The 26131-nt window shown below is 36.0% G+C and overlaps 1 protein-coding gene and 1 long non-coding RNA gene across 4 annotated transcripts in view; one reads left to right on the forward strand and one right to left on the reverse strand.

Moving 5' to 3' along the window:
- Positions 1–26131, reverse strand: part of LOC136856190 (uncharacterized) — a 212105-nt gene that overhangs the window by 69665 nt on the left and 116309 nt on the right. The gene's annotated exons all lie outside the window — the stretch shown is intronic.
- The window catches only part of LOC136856189 (homeobox protein unc-42-like), a 126837-nt gene continuing 111898 nt past the window's right edge, over positions 11193–26131 (forward strand). Inside the window, exon 1 of one of the 3 annotated variants that reach the window (XM_067133872.1) lies at positions 11193–13238. In XM_067133872.1, coding sequence (XP_066989973.1) covers positions 13088–13238 — 151 coding nt within the window. In that variant the 5' untranslated portion in view covers positions 11193–13087. The remainder of the gene's footprint in view (positions 13239–26131) is intronic. The other 2 variants (XM_067133871.1, XM_067133873.1) reach the window with 2 other exon arrangements.

The raw sequence follows: 26131 nt of genomic DNA on the forward strand, positions 1-26131 counted from the left end.
AACCTATGGAATGATATCAAAGCATGTCAGCAAAGGACACACATCCACTCCCCTCTCTCTCCCTCTCTCTCTCTCCCATTCCCTCCCCACTCCCCCCATCCTCTATAGAGCAATTAAGGGGTCTATGCAATTGATTTTTGGAGGGGAGGGGGTTAGGGAGAGGGTGGGGGGGGGCGTATGGCCCTTTTCCATGCAACGCCAAACTAGTTTAACTTGGGTGTCAACTGAACGAGATTAATAGGATCTGCATTCATGTATGATACGAGTTTTTTTGTGGGGTGTTTTTGTACCTAAAACATGAAGCCAGGGATTCACACATACATACACATACATACATACATACATACACACATACAAACACATACACACAAGCATACAAACACGCAAGCGAGCGTACTCCAGAGTTTGAATGGAACTGTTATCAAAAGGACTTTGAGGAATATGAATTTGGATATGTATGTATGTATGTATGTATGTATGTATGTATGTATGTATGTATGTATGTATTAAGGCCTTAAACATGTGTGTATACATGTGTATACAAGCCCTTCAAATAGAGTATATCAAGTATAAATATAAATTATATAGGAAAATGCAATTATTTATACATGAATATATCCCTTCAAATTAATAATAATAATAATAATAATAATAATAATAATAATAATAATAATTAATAATACTTTGGCAACCTGCCATTCAGAAATCGGACGCACTGTCGACTAGTAGGTTGCCAGGGTATGATAATGAAACGTTCAGTTGTGTATCCCCGTAATTTTTATACAGGGTTGTATCCCCCAGGCTCTGGCAGAGTTGTATATCACTGGTTGTATTCCAATATAAAAATATTGTATATTGCTTATAAATAGGGTTTGTATCTCTTCTTAGGATAATTGTATCCCCCTATCTATACGAGGTTGTATACCCTCATAATGGGCTGTGTATCCCCCTAAATAGGGGGGTATATATGCCCTAATTAATGGGCATATACCCCTTGTCTCTAAGGGGTGATATATTTGTAAATAGATTTTACATTTCTACTTCTAATTAGTTGTATCCCCTATATGGGCTGTATAACCCCGCTTTAAATTGGCGTTTAACCCCCTTAAAATGGGGCCATATGTCCCCCTACCCCTAAGGGAAAGCAAAGGGAAGGGGTGACAAATATTCCCCTTACCCCTTAAGGGTTATATACTATTTGTAAAAATGGCTACATATCCCTACTAGAATCTGGTTGTGCCGGCTATATGGGCTTTCTTAAATGGGCGTGTAGACCCCTAAAAAGGGGGCCCTATGTCCCCCTACCCCTTAAGGGGAGGGGTAGGGGTTTCCATAAAGTCACGTGACTCCCAAAGTGGGGACACGCGACTGAATCCCCTTGTTTGGGGGGACAATTATGGCGTCCAAATTGGGCTGTTTGTTCCGCGGTTAAACGAGCGTCAGCTCGGAACAAACTGGCTTAATCACTTTCGCACTTCTCTCTCTCTCACTCTCTCTCTCTCTTTCTCCGCTCTCTCTCTCTATTTATCTTTTATAGCCATCTTTTATAGCCAATACAGAGCATTAAAAAAACTCTCTCTCTCTCTCTCTCTCTCTCTCTCTCTCTCTCTCTCTCTCTCTCTCTCTCTCTCTCTCTCTCTTTGGAGTTGGTTCAGAATAATAATAATAATAATAATAATAATAATAATAATAATAATAATAATAATAATAATAATAATAATAATATATTATAACCATTAACACGGGAAAAAATAACAATTTCAAAATCACAAAAAAATTATAAAATAACCAAGGAACAAAAAAAAAATCCATTAAAAAAAAACAAATAAAAAAAAAAAAACTGTACCACATCAAATAAAATTATTTAACACCAGTCAGCTCTCATCAGCTGAAGAGAATTTGAAAAATAAAACGATTTTATTACAATTTTTTTTTTTGTTAAAACAAATCGCTGACAAATTCAATAATCTGCTTGGGGTTGTAATGCCCTCTCTCTCTCTCTCTCTCTCTCTCTCTCTCTCTCTCTCTCTCTATATCTTATATATATATATATATATATATATATATATATATATATATATATATATATATATATATATATATATATATATATATATATATATATATAATTAATTTTATTATTTTTATCCTTATTATTATTATCTTTATTATTATTATTATTATCATTCCCCAAAATTCGACAGACCCAAACGCCCCTTATAAGGAACAAATAGCACCTCTCCCACACCCCTCCCAAAATTCGGGCGGGCCAAAAGTGGCACCCCTACCCCCACTAAAAAAAAAAAAAATCCCCCAAATTCGTCAGATCGAAATAAAATTGAGTCACGTGACTCCGAAGGGGGAAAAAAACCTGACAGACTTAATCATTGGCTTCTGTAGCGTCCACGGGCGTCCGCCCTCCGAAGGAGACGCCCTTCGGAGGCCAAGAGACGCCCCTTTGACGCCCCCCATGAGGGTACGCACGTGGCATTCTCTCTCTCTCTCCTTGTCGGGCAAGGGTACGAATTAGGAAATGCTGAAGCTTATTAATGTAGAGGGTGGCATACGCCCGTTTCGGCATAATAATTGGATTTTGGGCGGTCACTCACGCCCACGCGTCGCGGGCGCGATCGCTTCTTCCTAGTTTGGGTGGTTAGTTAGTTTGATTGGTTAGATGGGTGTTTGCAGCTAATTCTGTTCAAATTGGTTAGGTGTTTATTGTTAATTTTGCTCAGTTAAGTATTTAGAATTAATTTGCCTCAATACTTCAAATCTTTAAAACTAATTTCCCTCAATAATTAAGTATTTAAAACTAATTGGTCTCAAATAATTCAATTATTTAAAACTATTTTGCCTCAATAATTCAAGTATTTAAAACTATTTTGCATCAATAATTCAAGTATTTAAAACTAATTTTGTTCAGTCAGTTATTCAAAATAATTCTGTTATAATTTGTTCATGGTACAAACTTTTCTTTATTTTATGGACCTTGAACCGTTCCCATGCCCGCGCTACGCCCACTCCACACCCAAAGGGCGCCCCACACGCCCTTAAATTCCGCCCAACTTTGAGGACACGCCCACAGATATTATTTAAATCAGGAACTTGTAGCTTAATGTTTGTGAATATGTGTGTGTGTGTTTGTACAGAGAGAGAGAGAGAGAGAGAGAGAGAGAGAGAGAGAGAGAGAGAGAGAGAGAGAGAGAGAGAGAGAGAGAGATTCACAATACAAAAAATAAGAACAAAATATAATATCAAAAATGTTAAAAATGATTTTTTACAATGTGTAATATTCAGAAGATTATATATTTAAAAAATTATAAAATTAAAATCTAGAAGTTAATTTTAAAATAATAATGAAGAGATATTTTTGTCTATAAAATTCATGAAAAATATAATTTTGAAATAGGCTCACAGTATAACAATTACTTTTAAAATTCAAAATCTTACCTAGATAAGAATCATGAATTTTTCAGAAGGGAGAAAATATAAAATATAAAAATATTTAAATAAAATCATAATATAAATAAAGAAAAATTTAAAAATGATAGGAAATATATAAATAAAATCATAATCTAATAAATATTAATCTGAAAATAATTTTATATAACAAATTTAATACTATTCCTATAAATTATCTTGCCATAAATCAAAGAAATAAAATCTGAAGATTAAAAAATGAATAAAATTCAAAAATAAATATAAAAATATTTTTAAAAATCATAACATAAATAAAGATTAATTTAAAAATAATTTTATATAACAAATTTAATACTATTCCTATAAATTATCTTGTCATATGTCAAAGAAATAAAATCTGAAGATTAAAAAATAAGTAGAATTCAAAAAGAAATTTTATTCCTATTTTAATTCCTTCACAATACCTGGACACCTACCTACCTACCTACTACACTACCCCATGGGGAGTCCAACCAAGCCCCCCCCATGACAACCCCTTAGGGCAACTCCGGGCCTGGACAGAAATTCGAAATTCGTATTATGAAACGTTTTCGAGGATATATACAGCCACGAACGAGACAGGGAGGAATATATTGACGTGTCCTGCTGTCTCTCTCTCTCTCTCTCTCTCTCTCTCTCTCTCTCTCTCTCTCTCTCTGTGTGTGTGTGGCTGGTCGCCGAGATAGTGAAGGATTTTAGTACAAATAGAGAAGTTGGTGACATGGTCTTAATTTCTGGGAGCTGTGAAGCTTTCTCTCTCTCTCTCTCTCTCTCTCTCTCTCTCTCTCTCTCTCTCTCTCTCTCTATATATATATATATATATATATATATATATATATATATATATATATATATATATATATATATATATATATATATATATACTTTGCCTGTTACTTGATAATTCTTGTTTTTTTTTTTTTTGACACCAAAAGATGCTAGTTACCATCCACATCTGGTTCAGCTTGTGGTTCAAAATGGCAGATCTGATAAATGTGAATTGGGTGATTTTTGGGGGGGATGAATTGCTGGCCATATGGTCTGTCTGTCTAATAAAGACAGGTCAATTGGATAGCTGTTTCTTCCGGTTATATGGATTTCTGTCCGAAAATAAACTGTTTTTATCAGGTCAAGTTGATGAAGAATTGCCTGTCAAAAATTTAAGCCATATGGGATTATTTTCTGTCTAAAATTCAAGTCATGTGGGATTATTTTCTGGCCAAAATTCAAGTCACAGGCAATTACTTTCTGTCTAATATTTAAGTCATGTGGAATTACATTCTGTCTAAAATTTAAGTCATATGGGATTACATTCTGCCTAAAATGTAAGTCATATGGGATTACATTCTGCCTAAAATTTAAACTATATAGAATCACTTTCTGTCTAAAATTCTAGTCATAAAATGGCCTTCTGTCTAAAACACAAGAACCTCTCTCTCTCTCTCTCTCTCTCTCTCTCTCTCTCTCTCTCTCTCTCTCTCTCTCTCAGAGAAAATTCAAAGAAAGAATCTATCTCTCTCTCTCTCTCTCTCTCTGCCTCCCCAGTGCTTCTGAGAGATTCTCTCACATCTAAAAGAACCTCTCTCTCTCTCTCTCTCTCTCTCTCTCTCTCTCTCTCTCTCAGAGAAATTGAAAGAATCTATCTCTCTCTCTCTCTCTCTCTCTCTCTCTCTCTCTCTCTCTCTCTCTCTCTCTCTCTCTCTCTGCCTCCCCAGTGCTTCTGAGAGATTCTCTCACATCTAAAAGAACCTCTCTCTCTCTCTCTCTCTCTCTCTCTCTCAGAGATTAAACAAACTCTATCTCTATTTCTCCCACTGTCTGAGATTTCAAATCTCTCTCGGATGTTCTGAGAAAAACAAGAGCCCTCTCTCTCTCTCTCTCTCTCTCTCTCTCTCTCTCTCTCTCTCTCTCTCTGCCTCCCCAGTGCTTCTGAGAGATTCTCTCACATCTAAAAGAACCTCTCTCTCTCTCTCTCTCTCTCTCTCTCTCTCTCTCTCTCTCTCTCTCTCTCTCTCTCTCAGAGATTAAACAAACTCTATCTCTATTTCTCCCACGTGTCTGAGATTTCAAATCTCTCTCGGATGTTCTGAGAAAAACAAGAGCCCTCTCTCTCTCTCTCTCTCTCTCTCTCTCTCTCTCTCTCTCTCTCTCTCTCTCTATATATATATATATATATATATATATATATATATATATATATATATATATATATATATATATATATATATATATACTTTGCCTGTTACTTGATAATTCTTGTTTTTTTGACACCAAAAGATGCTAGTTACCATCCACATCTGGGTCAGCTTGTGGTTCAAAATGGCAGATCTGATAAATGAATTGGGTGATTTTTGGGGGGATGAATTGCTGGCCATATGGTCTGTCTGTCTAATAAAGACAGGTCAATTGGATAGCTGTTTCTTCCGGTTATATGGATTTCTGTCCGAAAATAAACTGTTTTTATCAGGTCAAGTTGATGAAGAATTGCCTGTCAAAAATTTAAGCCATATGGGATTATTTTCTGTCTAAAATTCAAGTCATATGGGATTATTTTCACAAAATTCAAGTCACAGGCAATTACTTTCTGTCTAATATTTAAGTCATGTGGAATTACATTCTGTCTAAAATTTAAGTCATATGGGATTACATTCTGCCTAAAATTTAAACTATATAGAATCACTTTCTGTCTAAAATTCTAGTCATAAAATGGCTTGTCTAAAACACAAGAACCTTTCTCTCTCTCTCTCTCTCTCTCTCTCTCTCTCTCTCTCTCTCTCTCTCAGAGAAATTCGAAAGAATCTATCTCTCTCTCTCTATCTCTCTATCTCTATCTCTCTCTCTCTCTCTCTCTCTCTCTGCTCTGCCTCCCCAAAGTGCTTCTGAGAGATTCTCTCACATCTAAAAGAACCTCTCTCTCTCTCTCTCTCTCTCTCTCTCTCTCTCTCTCTCTCTCTCTCTCTCTCTCTCTCAGAGAAATTCAAAAGAATCTATCTCTCTCTCTCTCTCTCTCTCTCTCTCTCTCTCTCTCTCTCTCTGCTCTCCCCTCCCCAGTGCTTCTGAGAGATTCTCTCACATCTAAAAGAACCTCTCTCTCTCTCTCTCTCTCTCTCTCTCTCTCTCTCTCTCTCTCTCTCTCTCTCTCAAATTCATAAGAAATCTATCTTTCTCAGTCTCTCCCATGTGTCACAAATTCAAACAATCTCTTATATATCTCTGAGAGAAACAAGAGACCCCGTCTCTCTCTCTCTCTCTCTCTCTCTCTCTCTCTCTCTCTCTCTCTCTCTCTCTCCCGTGAAAGGAAAACTCAAAAGGAATCTATCTTTTCCCCGTTTTAAACGAATTACGAGGCGAGAAACTCAGAGGGCGTCTTCCATCCGCCGAAGAGTTGTGTTCAGTCGCCGACACCGATTAGGATAAGCCAATAAAACTCGCCCCTTATCCCCACCCCACCCCAGCCCACGCCCACGCCCGCGCCTCCAAGCAGGGGCCTTTTGACAAATTTGGGCGGCGTTTGATGTAATGATGTACCAAAGAGAGAGAGAGAGAGAGAGAGAGAGAGAGAGAGAGAGAGAGAGAGAGAGAGAGAGACGTAGCTATGGCGACGGCGCCGAAGAAAAACGTAATTTAGATAACTATTCTCAAACAGTTCTGGAGGTCGCGTTGCCATGGGAGCGGAGAAGCTAACAGACGCGCGCGTACGCACGCACATACATACGTGCGTGCGCGCGAGCATATACATACATATATATATATACATATATATAATACTTATCATAAAAATATTCGCATTCAAAATATCCAGACGATAAAAATATAAAATTATTTTTACTTAAAACGTTCCAATATAAAATGTTTGCCATCTATATAAAATTCCTAATATATAAAAAATATTTCTATCGTATACACGACAGAGATATAAGCCAGAGCAATTCAGGAATTCCACTGCCGACGGCCTCCAAAATTCAAAATAAAATAAAAAATAAATCAGTGTCTCGAAAGGTGTGTGTGTATGTATATATATATATATATATATATATATATATATATATATATATATATATATAAACACATAGGATTTCCTTCCCGACGGCCTCAAAAAAATAAATAAAAATAACTAAAATAAATAAAAATAAAAATAAGTACAAATAAATAAAACGCAAAAATGAAACACATCAGTGTTTCACAAATATATATAAGTAAAAGCATATAGGGTTTCCCCTCCCGACGGCCTCTCAAATACAAAAAAAAAGCAGAAATAAATCAGTGCTAGAAACAGGTTATTTATTATGGGGAATCATCAGGCGATCAACATTATAACCTACATATCAAAGCTGATAATTTTCTAATTATGTTAATGAAAAATGTTAATTACAGCATTAGCCTACTCACGCTTCAGTGTCGCTGCCACGTTTTTTTCTCTCTCTCTCTCTTTTTTTTTGTATTTTTTGTGATTTTTTTTGCGATTTTTTTTTTTTGCAAATTTTGTGAAATTTTTTTTTCTGGCGAAAAAAATTTTTTTTAGTGTGAAAATTTTTTTTTTCCGAAATGTTTTTTCTTTTTTTTTTTGCATTTTCTCTGATTTTTTTTTTCCGAAATATTTCATTTTTTGTGATTTTTTTTGCGAAATATTTAATTTTTTTGTGATTTTTTTTGCGAAATATTATTTTTTTTTTTTTTGCTTTTTTGTGATTTGTTTGCGAAATATTTAGTTTTTGTTTTGCTTTTTTGCGAATTTTTTTTTGCGAAACATTTCATTTTTTTGCATTTTTTGTGAAAAAAATTTTTTTTTGTGGAATATTTTGTTCGCTTTTTTAATCTTGTTTTTCTTTTTTATTGATTCTTAAATATTTTTGTGTTTTTGTCTAGTTTTTGTTTAGATGTTTTCATTGGTTCTCTCTCTCTCTCTCTCTCTCTCTCTCTCTCTCTCTCTCTCTCTCTCTCTCTCTCTCTCTCATTCTGATTATTTTTGCTTTAGAAATTTTGTAGAGTTATGGATTATTAATTTTGCTTAATAATAATAATAATAATAATAATAATAATAATAATAATAATAATAATAATAATAATGATAAAAATAAATAAATAAATAAATAAATAATAATAATAATAATAATAATAATAATAATAATAATAATAATAATAATAACGTTGCGTAAATATGATTATATCAGGAAAAAAAATAAAGATTACTCCAATAATCGTAAACGACTTATTTACAAATCTTAACTGAGAGAGAGAGAGAGAGAGAGAGAGAGAGAGAGAGAGAGAGAGAGAGAGAGAGAGAGATATATATATATATATATATATATATATATATATATATATATATATATATATATATATATATTTTAATGCGGACGTCAGCGGACATTTTTTTTAAAGCGAATTCAAGGCATTTTAAGAACGAATTTAAAGTGCTATTTGCGTATTTTATTATATATTCATTTCAGAGCGAACTGCAGATGTATTAGCCGTGTATGTTAAGTATTTTTGAGCGACTAAAAGGCATTTAATCTAGTATATTTTAGAGCGAATTTCTGATATTTTTACAGCGTATTTGAAATATTCTCTTGGCGATTTGAAGCCGTTCAAATATATATATATATATATATATATATATATATATATATATATATATATATATATATATATATATATATATATATATATTTAAGAGCGAATTTCTGATATTTTTACAGCGTATTTGAAATATTCTCTTGGCGATTTAATATTAGAACGGACAAAACGAATTTCAGAAATGTTAACCCCACATTTTAAATATTTCCAGAGCGACTTAATTCTACACAGACCTTCAGATATTTTATCCGCGTATTCTAAATATTCCCAGAGCGATTTAATTCTAGAGCGAAATTCTGATATTGTAACCGTATATTTTGAAAACTTCTTGAGCGACTTTTCATTAACGAATTTCAGTGAGAATCTAAGTAACTTGTAAGCCATATTTTTAGCGACTCCAAAGTCCTTCAGAGCGAATTATATAACAACTTTCAGAGCGGATTCTCTATAGGACAGCGACTCTGACAAAATTTTCCAAAGATAATAAAACGAATTCAATTCTCTGTCAAGTCGCTAAACAAAGAAAAGTGTCTTCGTTGTTACAGCGAATTTAAGACAATGCTTTGCGCGAGTTACGGAAGTTTCGGAGCGAATTGTAGAGCGAATTGTAAGGCAATGTTTTCAGCGAATTTAGATAATTCTGGTGAGAATCATAAGACAAATATTTTCAGCGAATTTATTTTGGAGCGAATTATATGACAATATTTTGCGCGAATTTATATATATTTTGAAGCGGATTATACGACAATATTTTGCGCGATTTTACACATTTATAGAGCGAATTATAAGACAATATTTTGCGCGATTTTACACATTTATAGAGCGAATTATAAGACAATATTTTGCGCGATTTTACACATTTATAGAGCGAATTATAAGACAATATTTTGCACGATTTCACACATTTATAGAGCGAATATAAAGTTTTGCGCGACCTATCACATTTCTTGACCGAATTCAAAACAATCTCTGGAGCGAATTAAGAACCTGTAGAACGAATTCAAGACAAATATTTAGCGCGAATTCCGACATTTTTCAAAACAAAATTCAAGACAACCTTTAAGCAGAAAAGCGAATTCAAAACAATCTTTGCTGAATTCAGCGAATTTCAAAGCGGATCTTTGACGTTAATTCTAAAATTATATTCGACCGAAGTCTAAGACAATAATTCGCCGAGGATGAAGATGAAGAAAATTGTCTTTTTCAAGAAAAACAAAGAAAATTGTCTGTATCAAGAAAAACAAAGAAAATTGTCTGTGTCAAGAATAAAGACAAAGAGCACAGACACACGCACAGACATATCACAGAGTTACCGTCAAACATATTGATGCCATTGGTATAAATATCTTGTAGGCGCAGGTAACGCACAAACACACACACACAAAATGTTAGGCTTCAGGGAGGTGAGAGAGAGATAGAGAGAGAGAGAGAGAGAGAGAGGGAGAGGGGAGAGAGAGAGAGGGGGGGGCACCGCCCCCCGCCTTTCTTCTGTCTTCCCTTGCTCTCCACCCCCTCTGTTGTCAGGAAGCACAGTGATGTTGGTAGTGATCCCACAGTTATTGTGGGGGAGGTCCTGGGGTTACTGGGGTTTGTTGTCAGCTAGGCCGATGCTGGAATGACATATGGAGCGAGAGAGAGAGGGAGAGAGAGAGAGAGACAGAGAGAGAGAGAGAGAGAGAGAGGTCCCTCCTCAACCGCCCGCCAAACCTGTAGGCCAAGCTAATACTGGTATATCGTGGAGTTCTCTCCCTCTCTCTCTCTCTCTCTCCTATCTCTCTCTCTATCTCTCTTTCTCTCCCTCCCTCCCTCTCTCCCTCTCTCTCTCTAGCAACCTGCTAAACCGCCACTGAGCCTACCACGGGAAAAGCGTCCCTGTAACGGAGCCCTTATGCGATGATATTCCCTGAACAAGGAATTATTGGAAAGTATGCTATAATGCAAACGCTAATGTATTCTCCCCGCACCTGTTTCAACGCTCCCCGGCGCGCCTGATCCCCGCGCCTCGGGCCAATCAGGGCGCCCCGTCTCTCCCGCCGTCGTCCTGGCTCCTGAAGCCCTCCCGGGATTGGCCGGCCGAGCGGGCCGGCGCCGCCGATTGGTGGCGAGGGCCGGTGCGCGCGCTCCCTGGATCGCCTATGGTCCCCTGATAGATCAATATGATTGGAAGGTGGGCCCCGAGAATCTGGAGCCGTCTTCTTATAAAACAGTATCTGCGAGCATAACTCTATTAGTCAGTTTTCGTTTGGTTTATAGCTTGTCAGACGCAGGCTAAAGAGTCCGCTGCTAAGTTGATTTTGCCCGTAACAAACTTTGTTTTCTGCCACGAGGCCGCCACCATCATCATCCATCCATTCCCTCTCTCTCTCTCTCTCTCTCTCTCTCTTTCTCTCTCTTTCTCTCTCTCTCTCTCTATACAGTTCTCTCTCTCTATAGCCCTGTGTGTATGTGCGTGTATTTCCCTCGCTCTCTCTTTACCTCTCTCTCTCTTTAGGTAGGTCTAGTTCTTTCTCCCTCTCTATACAAAACCGTCTGTCCACCTAACAGTTGCGTGCGAACCACCTCCTCTCCTCTTTCTCCTCCTTCTGTGCTCCTCCATTCAGCCAGATTTAAATCACTCGCAGTGACTGCTGGGCTAATCGTGCGGGAAACGACGAGGACACGCACACACGTCGCCACCGCCGCGACCACCTGCAATTCGGGAGTCCCTCTGTCTCGGCTGCTCGCCACAGCCACAGCATTCTTCTTCATCATCATCATCATCGACGTCGTCGTCGTCGCCATCGGTCTATTGGTGCTGTTAAAAGTCACTGAATTGCTGTGTTGCCGCCGTGCAGTCAGTTCCCACAATGGCGACCTGCCTGCTGCAGCTGTTCCTACCGCTGTGTTGGTGGTGAGCTGAGACTTCCTCCTGAAGAAGGAGGTGGCCGTGTGCTTTCGTGAGTGACTCCCGGACTTTTGTTGTTGTGATCGGCTCCCTTCACCTCTAGACCTATACAGACGACGGTTCCTCCTTCCCCCCACACCCCCGCACCCCCTTTCTCCACCCATCTCATCAACACCAACACCTTCGCCCTCGCTATCACCATCAAAACACCCACACCACCATCTTCATCCCCAACACCACCTTCATCCGTATCTGGTTTCACCATCCCGGGCGCCGCGCCCCCTCAGTGATCGAAAACGTACAGTGAGAGACAAGAAGAAGGTTTTGTTTCAGTGTCGCCTTCGTCAGGAGTGAGAACTAGAACCGAGGAACCTCTCGTTGTTCACCTCCCCGGAAAAGAGTGTGCGTGTGAGAGAGAGAGAGAGACAACAACAAAAAAAAAAATCGAGTGAGAGATAAAGAAAGGTCTCCCAAGGCCTCCCCAGTGACCCCGGAGGCGTGTCCAAATCCTCCTGAAGGGGGTCTGTGTCGCTAGGGACAGAGGAAGACCCGGGAAAGGCCCAGAGAGAGAGAGAGAGAGAGAGAGAGAAAGGGAGAGAGAGAGAGAGGAGGATTACCTTCTACAGGAGGCCTAATCTCTTCTCCTTCCTCTCCTCCAGCCCAAACCCTTCAGGATAAAAAGGTCGATTCCAGACCTCGCCCCTTCGACGTCTAGTCGTTTCTAGGGGCTTAGCGACCACCCAGCGACCCCGACGTCGCTTCCAACGACCGCAGAGAAGGACACGAGGTCCCTTCTCCGGCCAAAGACCCTTCGGAAAAAAAAAAAAAAAAGTTCGACGTCTAGTCATTTCCAGGGGTCCAGCGACAACCCAGCGACCCCTGCGTCGTCTCCAAGGGCACAGCGACCACCCAGCGACACCTACAGCTCTGGATCTCGGCGGCAGTTCCAGCGACCACCACCAACGGCTCCGCTTCGCCTCGTTGGCCGAAGGGACGGCTGGATCCTTACGCGCCTCGGACCCGTACATCGCCAAGATTTCGCTCCCGGCGGGCACCACGTGGCCCCTAGGCCTGGGGCGGGCGCCCGTGGACGTGGGCGTGGGTCTGGGCGGGGGCGGCGTCCACCTGCAGAGGCACGAGGTCAAGGAGGAGGTGGTGGGCGGCCTCATGGAGGCCGGAGATCGCGGGGAGAAGCGGAAAGTCGAGGACTTCTCGACACTCTACAGTCTCGACCACGGAGGAGGTGGAGGGGGAGGCGTCGCCGCTACGCCCTCCCACGGGCCTACCACGCCCCCTAGGTCGCTGCCCGAACAGACAGGTAAGAGATGAGTTGTTCAGTTGTTATTCCCACCATTATCCGCCTTGTTTCATCTCTCCCTTTCGTAGGACAATGTGAGGTCGGTAATCGAGATCACTCAAATCCCCTTCTAACTTATTTAAGTAAATAAATCGAATGTTATCTATCGTCTATTATCCATTATCTATTGTCTATCGTTATCTATGTTTGTCTATCGTTTTCCATCAATTATTTATTTTTATTTCCCCTTTACTAAACGGTAAGAATAAAATGGATATTTTTATTTTATTCCGTATCTCCTTCTTTATCTATTATTATTATTATTATTATTATTATTATTATTATTATTATTATTATTATTATTATTATTATTATTATTATCATTATTATTATTACCACCTTCTCCCCTCTTCTCACTGTTATTGCTTATTCACTATCTACCCCATTCTCATCCGCTCTCTCAATATTCACTACCTCTCATTCTCTCTCTATCTCTCTCTCTCTCTCTCTCTCTCTCTCTCTCTCTCTCTATCACCACCCGCGGGCCTTAAGTCCCAATTATCGCGCATTCCTTTGTCATCCTCCTTTCCGTGGGCGCCGAAACGCAATAATTGAGTGGCTCATTGATTGATCGCGGTTTATCTGGCGTCGGAGCGCCGCCGAGGGACCATCGGCGCAGGGCTGGCGAATAATAATTCGATAATTGGCGCTTCCAAAATTATTTGTTTAATTTTTTTGGAATGTCTGGGAAAAGGAAGATGTATTTTGTATATAAGGGATGATAGCTACGTATAAAATTGTTTTGTTAAATTATTATTAGCAATAAAACTCAAAATATATTATTATCTTTTGTACGGACACTGACACGCTTTAACAATAGTTATATATAAAATTGTTTTTTAAATTAATATTAGTAATAAAATTTGAATAAAACAAGTATTTTACACACGGAAATTGAAACGCTTTAACAATAGCTATAAATAAAACTGTCTTTTAAATTATTATTAGCAATAAAATTCAAATTATATAAGTATTTTTTATAAGTACATTGAAACGCTTTAACAATAGCTATATATAAAATTTTTTAAAAATTAATATTAGTTATAAAATTTGAATAAAACAAGTATTTTATATACGGAAATTGAAACGCTTAAACAATGGCTATACATAAAATTGTTTTTCAAATCAATTTAGTAATAAAATTTGAATAAAACAGGTATTTTTTATATGGACATAGAAGCGACGAAGTAATAACTACGTATAAAACTGTTTTTAAATCAGTATCAGTAATAAAATTTACTGAAATAAGTATTTTTCTAAACGGAAATAGCTGCGCTTAAACAACAGATTCTTATAAAATTATTTTTAAATCAGTATTTGTAAGAGAAATTAAGAATATAAACATTTCTTAAACGGACATAAAATCGCTTCAACAAAAGCTATATATAAAACTGTTTTTAAATCCATAATATTACAAAAATTTAAATAAAATTAATAATTTTTGAAAGGACATATTAGCGACTAACAATAGCTCCGTATAAAACTGTTTTTAAATCATTAGTGATAAAATTTCAATCAAATATTATAAAAGTACACAGTAACGCTTCAACAAAAGCTATATATAAAACTATTTTTAAACCCATAATAGCACAAAAATTTACATAAAAAGAATATTTTTGGAAAGGGCATGAACGCTTAAACATCAGGTTGGTATAAAACAATTTCTAAAAAATAATAGATAAAAAATTCAATCAAATAAATATTCCTTAAAACGGTTATAGAACCTCTTAGCAATAGCTTCGTATAAAATTATTTTTAGATGAATAATAGTTACAAAATTCTAATAAAAGAAATATATTCTCAAACGGACATAACGGCGCTTTGAAAAAATCCATCTGAGATCTCTCTATCTAGACTTGATATATTTAAGCAAAATATATTTCTCCAAGAATAAAAAACAGTATTAATTCTTCAAGAAGAATTATATTATTTTGGGAAAAAATATATATACTTCTAATTCAAAAACAAGGAATCTCTATGAGTAAATATATTTCTCTCTACCTGATACTCAAAACCAATGTTTTTACTATCAAAAAATTCGAAAATATATATATATATTCTCCATTCGATAATCCTGAACAATATACTTCCTCGAAAATATTATTATCCCGGTCATAAGAAGGTCACAAATGATGTATTTCCTTGGCAAATAACTAAGCATTAGTTTGATGTCCATAAAATATATCTAGAATATATTTCTAGAAATATATTCTAATTATATATTTATAAGAAATATATTGTTTGACTCTCATTTCATACACGAAGTATATCGGTATAATATCTGAATAAATCTCATGTACCTTAGCATAGATAAATGAAAAAAAAATCCCTTATAAAATATTAAATCAGATTAATCCCATATATTTATAACAATCGATAAATGAAAAAAAAATCCCTTATGAAATATTAAATCAGATAAGTCCCTATTTATAAAAAAGGATTTATTGAAGATTAATATCCTGTATATCACCATCGATAAACTAAAAAAATCCCTTATAAATATTAAATCACATAAATCCCCTATTTATGAAAAGGATTTATTGGAGATTAATAACTTGTATGTCAGCATCGATAAATGAAAAAAAAAAATCCCTTATGAAAATTAAATCAGATAAATCCCCTATATACAAAAAATCCCTTACAAAAATTAAATCAGGTAAATCCCCTACATTTAAAAAGTCCCTTATAAAAATTAAATGAGGTAAATCCCCTGTACATAAAGAAGGATTAATTAGCGGATTAATAAATCCGCGATGACTGTATCTCCACAGCGTCGACCAAAATGAAACCTGTAACAAACAGGTTCCGTACGAGATGAGAAACGCGTATTGAAATTTTCGTAAGAATTATTTTCATTTAAAACCATTTTTTAATGACTTCCGCTAACATGGCGGTAAATTTTATATATACAGAATTTTAGTAAATCAATATAGAACGCAAAAATGGGGTAAATAATAATTAGATAATTGGGATAAATGGATAATTTTGATAAATATGGGATTATTCCGTCATTCTAGAAGCGAGGTGTGAGCGAGAATTTGCAATTAGCTGTCAATCAATAATAGTGAGATTATATGTATGTATAATTATATATATACATATATATATATATATAAATATGTATATATATGTATATATATATAATATATATATATAAATATAAATTTATATATATATACATACATATATATATATATATATATATATATATATATATATATATATATATATATATATATATATATATATATATATATATATATATATATATATATATATATATATATATAAATATATATATATATATATATTCCTTCCCTATTAAACCCGGGATTGCCCTATAAAGCCGATATATATAAATTTATATTTATATATATATTATATATATATACGGCCTGTACAATAAAGACACATTCGATTAGGAAACAAGTAAGAATTATCATGAAGTAATTAAATAATTGAGGGTGGTAATTATTCTGAACCACATCGGGATCGAACCCCGGTTTCTCAAAGGAAAGGCCTCTGTGGGCCAATTGCTAGCGCCCTGGCCTTTCGTTTGACAGACCGGGGTTCGATCCCGGTGTGAGCCAGATAATTATAATATATATTATATAATTTTTTTAAGGGAAGTCACTGAATAAATAATAAAAAAAAATTAAGAATTATCAAAAATTCTTTGATAATTATGATATATTGTAGGAATTATCCTTTTAATAATTTTGCCTCATTGGCAATATGACTATGTTGTTTAACCTTACAAAATTATTATTATTATTATTATTATTATTATTATTATTATTATTATCTTGGGAGACTGAAGATTCAACATGTAACTTATTCAGTGGACTCTCTCTCTCTCTCTCTCTCTCTCTCTCTCTCTCTCTCTCTCTCTCTCTCTCTCTTATTTCTTTTGTGCACACATATATATATATATATATATATATATATATATATATATATATATATATATATATATATATATATATATATATATATATATATATATATTTTAAATCAATATTTTTATCAACACGTGAAAATAAAAGCAGAAAAATAAATAAAAATTAAGCATCACTGTAAACAAAAAATAATAGCCCAAACAAAACCTAGCAGAATAAAGGTCACTAATAAAAATAAAAATAAAATAATTTTATACCTGTGGCGAAGTTATGAAAATTACTGAGTTGTGGAAACTCTCAAAATAATGTTAAATATGAATCATCTGTTACTAATATTGAAAAATAAAAGTGGAAATAATTACCGCTTTTATTAGCATCAAAATTGTTGACGATTGCAGGAATTAGGCAAGAATGCTGATAATAAAAGCGGGAATGATAAATAATAGAGAAAATAATCATTAATATTGGCATGAGAATTAAAGATAATATTGAGAATATTCAAGAGAAAATTACTGTCTACATGGAGATGTTTGATACTAAATTGAATAAAACTGATGCATTATTTAAATATATTAATAACTGTCAAATATTGGCAGATAGCAGCAGCGTCAAGTAAAGGAAAAATAATGATAAATAATGATAAATAATGCGGGCATTATTAGGCCAAACTAAAATAACTATTTGATATTAAATAAAATAAAAAATTAACATTATTAAAATATATTAATAACTGTCAAACATTGCCAGGACACAGAAGCGTCAAGTGAACGAAAAGATAATGAAGAATAACGATAAATAACGACATAATAACGGGGCATTATTAGGCCAAACTAAAATAGCCATTTGACATTAAATAAAATTTTAAAATTAACATTATTCAAATATATTAATAACTGTCAAATATTGCCAGGACGCAGGAGCGTCAAGTGAAGGGAAAGATAATGAGGAATAACGATAAATAATGACATAATAACGGGGCATTATTAGGCCAAACTAAAATAGCCATTTGACATTAAATAAAATAAAAAATTAACATTATTCATATATATTAATAACTGTCAAATATTGCCAGGACACCGGAGCGTCAAGTGAAGGGAAAGATAATGAGGAATAACGATAAATAACGACATAATAACGGGGCATTATTGGGGCATGCCAAAATAGCCGACTGAACAATGCCCCACGCGGCGGGACAGGACGGTACAATGAGCTGATTATCACAACACGGCGACAAATTGATTCATAGAGTCGCTTCTACAGTTCGCCGCTTGCCGCTACGACAACAGGGGAAGGGGGAGGGAAAAAAGGGAAGAAAAAAGGGGAAAAAGGTTGGGGGGGTGAGGGAGAAGGAAATAAAAGAATGGGCGAGTTATTGTTGCCTTTTGAATAGGTGGTTACTCTACAGCGCTGAGATCATTCAGGCGCGTCTGAGATTTCCGAATTGGGGGAAGATTCTTCCTCTTCTCGGTTATCTGGGGCGGTTCCTGTTTGATCTGGGAGGTTTTTGGGGTTCCTTTAGAGTTCATCTGTCGTTTAGTTCGTCTTTTAGTTCGTCTGTCAGCTTCGTTTGTCGTTTTGAAAGCTATTTTTTGTCATAATTCTCCCCGGATTAAGGCTACCAACGTCCAGACGCATGGCGAGTTTGGGCCTCAGAATATTTTCGTTTTGACCGATTTCTACGTGACCTGAGGTCACGAAACCTTCATAAAATTACCACGGAGACCTCAGGAACATATGACCTAAGGTCATGTAAGAATATGACCCCAGGGCGATTTAAAATTGACGGGAAGATACGCTAAACAATTCATTTCATCACTTTCTGTTCGACCAATATGGCTACGAGACTGCCATTCCCGACATTTTCGGCGCCTTCTGACGCATCCTATTAACGGATTCTAACACCCTGGCGTAGCAAAAACACACTGACAAGTCCGGCGAGTCTTCATGAAAGCCTGGGTACCGCTGCCCGAGATTTCCCGCCTTATGCGCGCGCGCAAAGTGCCCAGAATGCCAAGCGGCGGTGTCCCGTTCCTCCGGCGAAGCCAGCGGCCAGCGGGAATTCGCGCGCAAAAGGCGAAATATTTCGCGTTTTCCGCTGTCTGAACGTGACTTTTCCGGTCTAAAATGAATCCTGAATAATTTCTTTACAACGTCGTTGCGGAAATATGTCAGCTAGCGCTCTAAGTCGAGCGCTATCGAAGCGTTTCTCAGCGCCGAAGCGGACGTTCGGACGGTGACAATTATCTGGTGAGCGGCTGACATACTGGACAGTCCCTCTCTCACAATGGCAGCAGCCGACCGGATCCCGCCGATGTTGAACTCCGGTAACATCGACGCTTTGCGATGTTTGCGGTGCACTCCGCGATGTTTTGACGTTACGAGTAACATCTTTGATGTTGAATGAAGCTTGTTATTAGGGCTGTAATGCGCGAATCGTCCGGGAAATATGGTAGAATAGCAAGAGAAGTTAAAGGATCCTTTAAATATAAGCATAGACTCGAGACAGGAACACCCCGCTAGGCCACCGCTATAAAAACCACGCACCGAAATGATCAAATAATTACCGATAATCGCTTTATAATTATCATGCCTCTGCGCCTGCGCAACCTCCACGCATACACCTTTCACCTGCAAGCGCCTGGGAACACGGAAGAAAGTTCCAGACGTCTAAAATGGGGTGTTTTTAAGCGGAGTTTTGGGCGTCGATGGTAGAACAATCTGTCAAACAGTGATTTTGGACAATGGGACACCTTCTCAATTGTGACGCCAGATGATTTGGGGTGTCCTCTCTCTCTCTCTCTCTCTCTCTCTCTCTCTCTCTCTCAATATGTACCTCGCACAAAAGCCTGTAGTGGTAATTTTTCTAATGATGCAAATTATTATTATTATTATTATTATTATTATTATTATTATTATTATTATTATTATTATTATTATTATTATTATTATTATTAAACAGAGAAGCCAAATATTATTATTATTATTATTATTATTATTATTATTATTATTATTATTATTATTATTATATAGAGAAGCCAAATATTATTATTATTATTATTATTATTATTATTATTATTATTATTATTATTATTATTATTATTATTATTATTATTATTATTATTATTATTATTATTATTTACCGCTCTGTAGAACCTACAAGATCTTATACCAAAATAAGACAGAAAAAAATAATAATAATATATAAAATAAAAATACAAAATAAAACGACAAAATTCTCCGGGAATAAAATTTCAATAAACATTATAAACAGCACTATAAAAAATATTACTTATGTATGCCAATATTTATATAATTTTCTTTATCTATGTTTGTTTTTATTTGTTATATTTATTGCTTTATTTCTTTATTCAGTAATAATAATAATAATAATAATAATAATAATAATAATAATAATAATAATAATAATAATAATAATAATAATTTAAAACCTCTTCCCGTAGAGTCCGACGGAGTGGGAATCCCGTGGCATTTCCTTGAAAAAAAAAACAGGAATTATAAGAACTTATAAAAACAGAAGTAGGGGCAGAATTCCGGAGCGCGACACTTAATGGAATTAACAGCCCGACAAAAACCGCTAATTATTTAAGTGAATAACATAAGAAAAATTAACAATACGATTTGATGAATAATAATAATTACTTATTCTTAAGAATGCTGTATAGAGATTCTACAAAATACTGATGTTTGGGAATATTCTGTAGAAGTTCTTCAGCTGAAGAATGTGTAAGGGGATTCTACAAAACCGCTCTACAGAATTCGGGAAGATGAAAAATATTCAACAGTTATTCGAGAATATTTTTCAGTACAAAAATCAAGTATTCTACAGAAAATATGAAGATCAAGAATATTTAACAACAACAGAATTTGCTATTCTACAGAATTCGTAAAGATAAAAAATATTCAACAGTTATTCCAGAATATTTTACAATACAGAAATAAAGTATTCTACAAAATTAGTGAAGGTAAAGAATATTCAACAAAATAAAATTAAAGAATTCTAAAGAAGTCGTGAAATTGGAGAATACGTGACATAACAAAAATATTCTACAGAATCCATGCACAAAGAATATAGAAAATAAGGTATTCTACAGAACACGTGAAGGCGGAGAATATTTAACAAAAGAAAAATTAGGTATTCTACAGAATTCATGAAGACAGAGAATATTCTACGATACAAACATATTCTACAGAATTCGAGAAATTCAATGATATTCTACAAATAAAAAAATCAATTATACTACAGAATTCAAAGATAAAGAATATTTTACAGGAGAAAAATAAGTTATTCTACAGAATAAGTTAAGAAAAATAAGCTATTCTAAAGCATAAGTTGCAAGCTACAGCAGTAAGCAGGAGGAGTAGGAGCCTTGTCCCCCATGGAGTAATCAAGCAGTAGACAGCAGTAGACAGCAGCAACAGGAACAAGCATCAAAAAAGCATCAAGCAGGAGTAGTAACAGCACCACTAACAGCAGCAGCAGCAGCAGCAGAAGCAGCCTTGTCCCCCACGAAACCCTAATAATTGCAAAATATGAAAATCTCTCCGGGAAATATCAAAAGAATAATCGCGCCGCTCTCAAAGCCCTTCGTATGAAAGGACAAAATTCCTTTTGATTCTCTGATGAAATGATGTCGAAACAGCGGTCGGTTACAAAAAATGGCTGCGAAGGGAAATTCGCCAGTTGGCAACTCTCTCTCTCTCTCTCTCTCTCTCTCTGGCAACACTCTCGCAGTGGCGGGAAAGAGAGACACAGAGAGAGTTGCCAAGCGCTGCTACAAACTCGTTTCACTCTGGGGGAAATAATCTGTCTAATTTTTAGAGCTTCCTTTTCGACGTTTTTGGCCCATGGTGTTTTCTGCCATGATCTTGAGCTGCGAAAAGAGCGTCAAGCACGATGAATAAAAGTGCTTGGCATTATGAAAATTGGCTGCAAACAGTCAAACGAAGGTAATTTACAAGTTGGCAGCTCACACGAGAGATGCTGCATGCGTCAGGCGCTTTGAAATAAGCTGTTGGCAAATGCCAATGTACCCTTTATGAATCTGGTGGGCATTACGTACAGAGGGTAATAAAAACAACGATGAATACAAAGCTCAAAGAACGAAGGATATCTAACATCTGGCAACTCGCAAGAGAGATGCCATATTTTCCAGCTTCATTGGGACTAAAAAGACGATAAACATTTACGCTATTAAACTTTCCTGGTCCTTGTTTTAATCTCAAGCTTTTCACAGTTAAAAACTAATTAAAACAGAGATTCCCACACAGAACAGGACTCCCAATTCAAATCAAAGAAATTCATAAACTGGCAACTCACGAAAGAGATGCCACATGCTTAATTATTATTCAAAATTAATGGGAACCAGATCTCAGAGAATTTGCACATTATGGTGTCGTGTTAACTGAAAAAATTGGTAGTGTTTGAATGGGTAAATTATAGCATTCTCTATACTATTACTAGGAGAAATTCTAATTAAATGATGTAGGAATAAACGAGGAACCAGATCACATTAAGCAAAGATATTTACTACATGTAAACCCTTAGTACAGATGCCAGATATTTCTTGCAACCACAGAACAGAGCAAAAGTAAAAAAAGCATAAGAATGGAATAACATTACAAATGAAGAATGCATCATAGAGTTATAACCTACAAAAACAAATAAAAAAGTTTTCCATACAGCCGCTACAGCGTATAATCAAGGCCACCGAAAATAGATCTATCTTTCTGTAGTCTCGGTATAATGCTGTATGAACCCCGGTCCATGAAACTTTAACCACAGCCCAGTGGTGGCCTTCGCATAGCACTGCCAGAAGCACGATTATGGCTAACTTTAACTTTAAATAAAATAAAAGCTACTGAGGCTAGAGGGCTGCAATTTGGTATGTTTGATGATTGGAGGGTGGATGATCAACACAGCAATTTGCAGCCCTCTAGCCTCTGTAGTTTTCAAGATCTGAGGGCAGACAGAATAAAGCACGGACGGACAGACAAAACCGGTACAATAGTTTTCTTTTAAAGAAAACTAAAATGGATAATTTATAAAATTCTAAGTTTAAAATAAAACTGCAGATGAAATAATGTAGAAAAATTAAAAACTAGACAATAAATTATTCATTAAATCGCTTGAAAACTTATTAATAACAGAAAACAACACATTAAAATTAAAACAAAATAAATAACTGGACACTTGCCTGGACGAAGTTGCCAAAATACCTATTATTATCATTATTATTATTATTATTATTATTATTATTATTATTATTATTATTATTATTATTATTATTATTATTATTATTATTGACAGCAGCTAATTCAAACCGATTTGAATTTGTTGAATTATACATTTTATAACAAAGTATATATATTATATTTTCTGTATCAATCCTTAATATATTAATTAGTGAAAATTTTAAATTGTAAATATAAAATATATATATATATATATATATATATATATATATATATATATATATATATATATATATATATATATATATATATATATATGTATGTATGTATTAACTCACTATTCATTTTACCATCACCATCTTTTGCCCATTATCATCATCACTATCTCATTATCATTTTCATCATCACTATCTTCTTCCCACTATCACATCAACTCATTACCATTACCATTTGTCACCAAATCACTATCATCATCTTCACCATACCATTATTAAAAATAATTCTGATACCAACAAAAAACAATTGACACGCATCAGATAAGACTCTGGAACTGAGAGAGAGAGAGAGAGAGAGAGAGAGAGAGAGAGAGAGAGAGAGAGAGAGATGAACAGATGCAAATTACGTCTGTCAATCTTCAATCCCGTCAATCAATTTGCATCACCACCCGAGTACTGCCGCCATAATGGTGAGATGAGAGTCCGAGGAAATCCTTAGTGGAGGAGACGCTGCTTTGGAGTAGATGGGGGAGTGGATGAAGGAGTAGATAGGGGAGTAGATGAAGGAGTAGATAGGGGAGTAGATGAAGGAGTAGATAGGGAGTAGATGAAGGAGTAGATGGAATAAAAAGGTGTAGATGAGGAGAAGATGCGGGAGTAGATGGAGTAGAATGAGGAGTAGTTGGAGTAGATAATGGACTAGGAGTAGATGAGGGAGTTGGAGTAGATAAGAGTCTGTTCTTTCGTTCTTTGGACGTTCATGCTGGCAAGAACGAGTAACCTTCCTACTTTTAGGTCTGGGCATTTTTCCGCTCTCACTCCTACAGGATTTTAAGGGAATTCTAAGGAATTTTTAAAAATTTTGGAGAATTTCAAGGAATTTTATAGAATTTTGGGGAATTTTAAGGAATTTTGGTAAATTCTGGGGTAATCTTAGGGAATTTTGGGGAATATTAGGGAATTTGGGGGAATTTTAAGGGATTTCAAGCAATACTGGAGATATTTGGGGAATTCTGGGTGGAATTTTAAGTAATTTTCGGAAATTTTAAGGAATTTTGTGGACTTTTGGAAATTTTAGAAAAGTTGGGGAATTTTGAGGAATTTTAGGGAATTTCGGAGAAGTTTTCGGGAATTTTGGGGAATATTTCAAGCAACTTCTGGGAATTTGGGGAATTTTAGGTAAATTTAAGGAATTTTAGGGAATTTTAAGGAATTTTGTCGAATTTTAAAGAATTTTAGGGAATATTATTTAAAGGGTAAATTCGTTCCTAATGTATGATTACAAATGATTCATATTAGGAATACATATCTAGACAGATAGACCTTCTAGAGAGATGTATTATCAATATCAGTCAATTTGATTTCACAATTATTTTAGAGAGAGAGAGAGAGAGAGAGAGAGAGAGAGAGAGAGAGAGAGAGAGAGAGAGAGAGAGAGAGAGAGAGCCAGGAAAACAAGAACTCAAAATAAACCTAAAACCACATCACTCACGCATCCCAGGCTTATTGAAATACGGCCACGCGTGAAGAGGGGATTCTAACAACCGGATTATGTCCGGATAATCGCGGCGGGTAATCCGTTAATCCGGCAAATCGGAAAAATCACTTATCGGAGACACCGGGTGAGGGGAACATTTGCTTAACCGGAAGAAGACAATTGTATTCAGATAGTTTCAGTATCCGGATATTCCTCTCTACCGGATGTCCGGATACAGGACAGCGAGTGTCCGCATGGAGTCTAGAAAGTGTCCGCACACAGTCTAGAAAGTGTCCGGATACAGACAGGACAGTGTCTGAATACAGGCTGACAGTGTTCGGATACAGTCTGGCCTGGAGTGTCCGGATACAGTCTGGATAGTGTCCGAATACAAGCAAGAAAGTGTCTACATACAGGGGAGAGAGTCCGGATACAGGGGAGAAAGTCCGGACACAGGGGAGAAAGCCAGATACAGGGGAGAAAGTCCGGATACAGGGGAGAAAGTCCGGATACAGGGGAGAAAGCCAGATACAGGGGAGAAAGTCCGGATACAGGGGAGAAAGTCCGGATATAGGGGAGAAAGTCCAGAATCTCTGGACACAATTCAGACACATTATGACAAATCCCAGACAATTTTAAAATCCCCAACAGCATAATAGAGGTAGAGGGAGATAGAAGGGGGAGTGTTTTGGGGGGGAGTTAATAAGGAGAGGTAGAGGGAGAGAGGGAGAGAGGGAGAGAGAGAGAGAGAGGGAGAGAGGTAGAAATGCGTTCCTTGTTTGCATAAACGAATCCGTCCCTTAACCGGAGAAGATTAATCAATACCGCCTTATTCGATTAATAATGGATGGTGGGTTCCTCTCTCTCTCTCTCTCTCTCTCTCTCTCTCTCTCTCTATGTCTCTCTCTCTCTCTCCTCTTCGACTTATCCGGAAGATCTTGAAGGAGTTTCCTTGACGTCTTCAAGAGAGAGAGAGAGAGAGAGAGAGAGAGATGAGTAAGTTGATGTCCATTTCGAATCAGATGTTCCCCACCTCTCTCTCTCTCTCTC

This window comes from Macrobrachium rosenbergii, chromosome 34 (assembly GCF_040412425.1).
Source record: "Macrobrachium rosenbergii isolate ZJJX-2024 chromosome 34, ASM4041242v1, whole genome shotgun sequence".
Lineage (NCBI taxonomy): Eukaryota > Metazoa > Arthropoda > Malacostraca > Decapoda > Palaemonidae > Macrobrachium > Macrobrachium rosenbergii.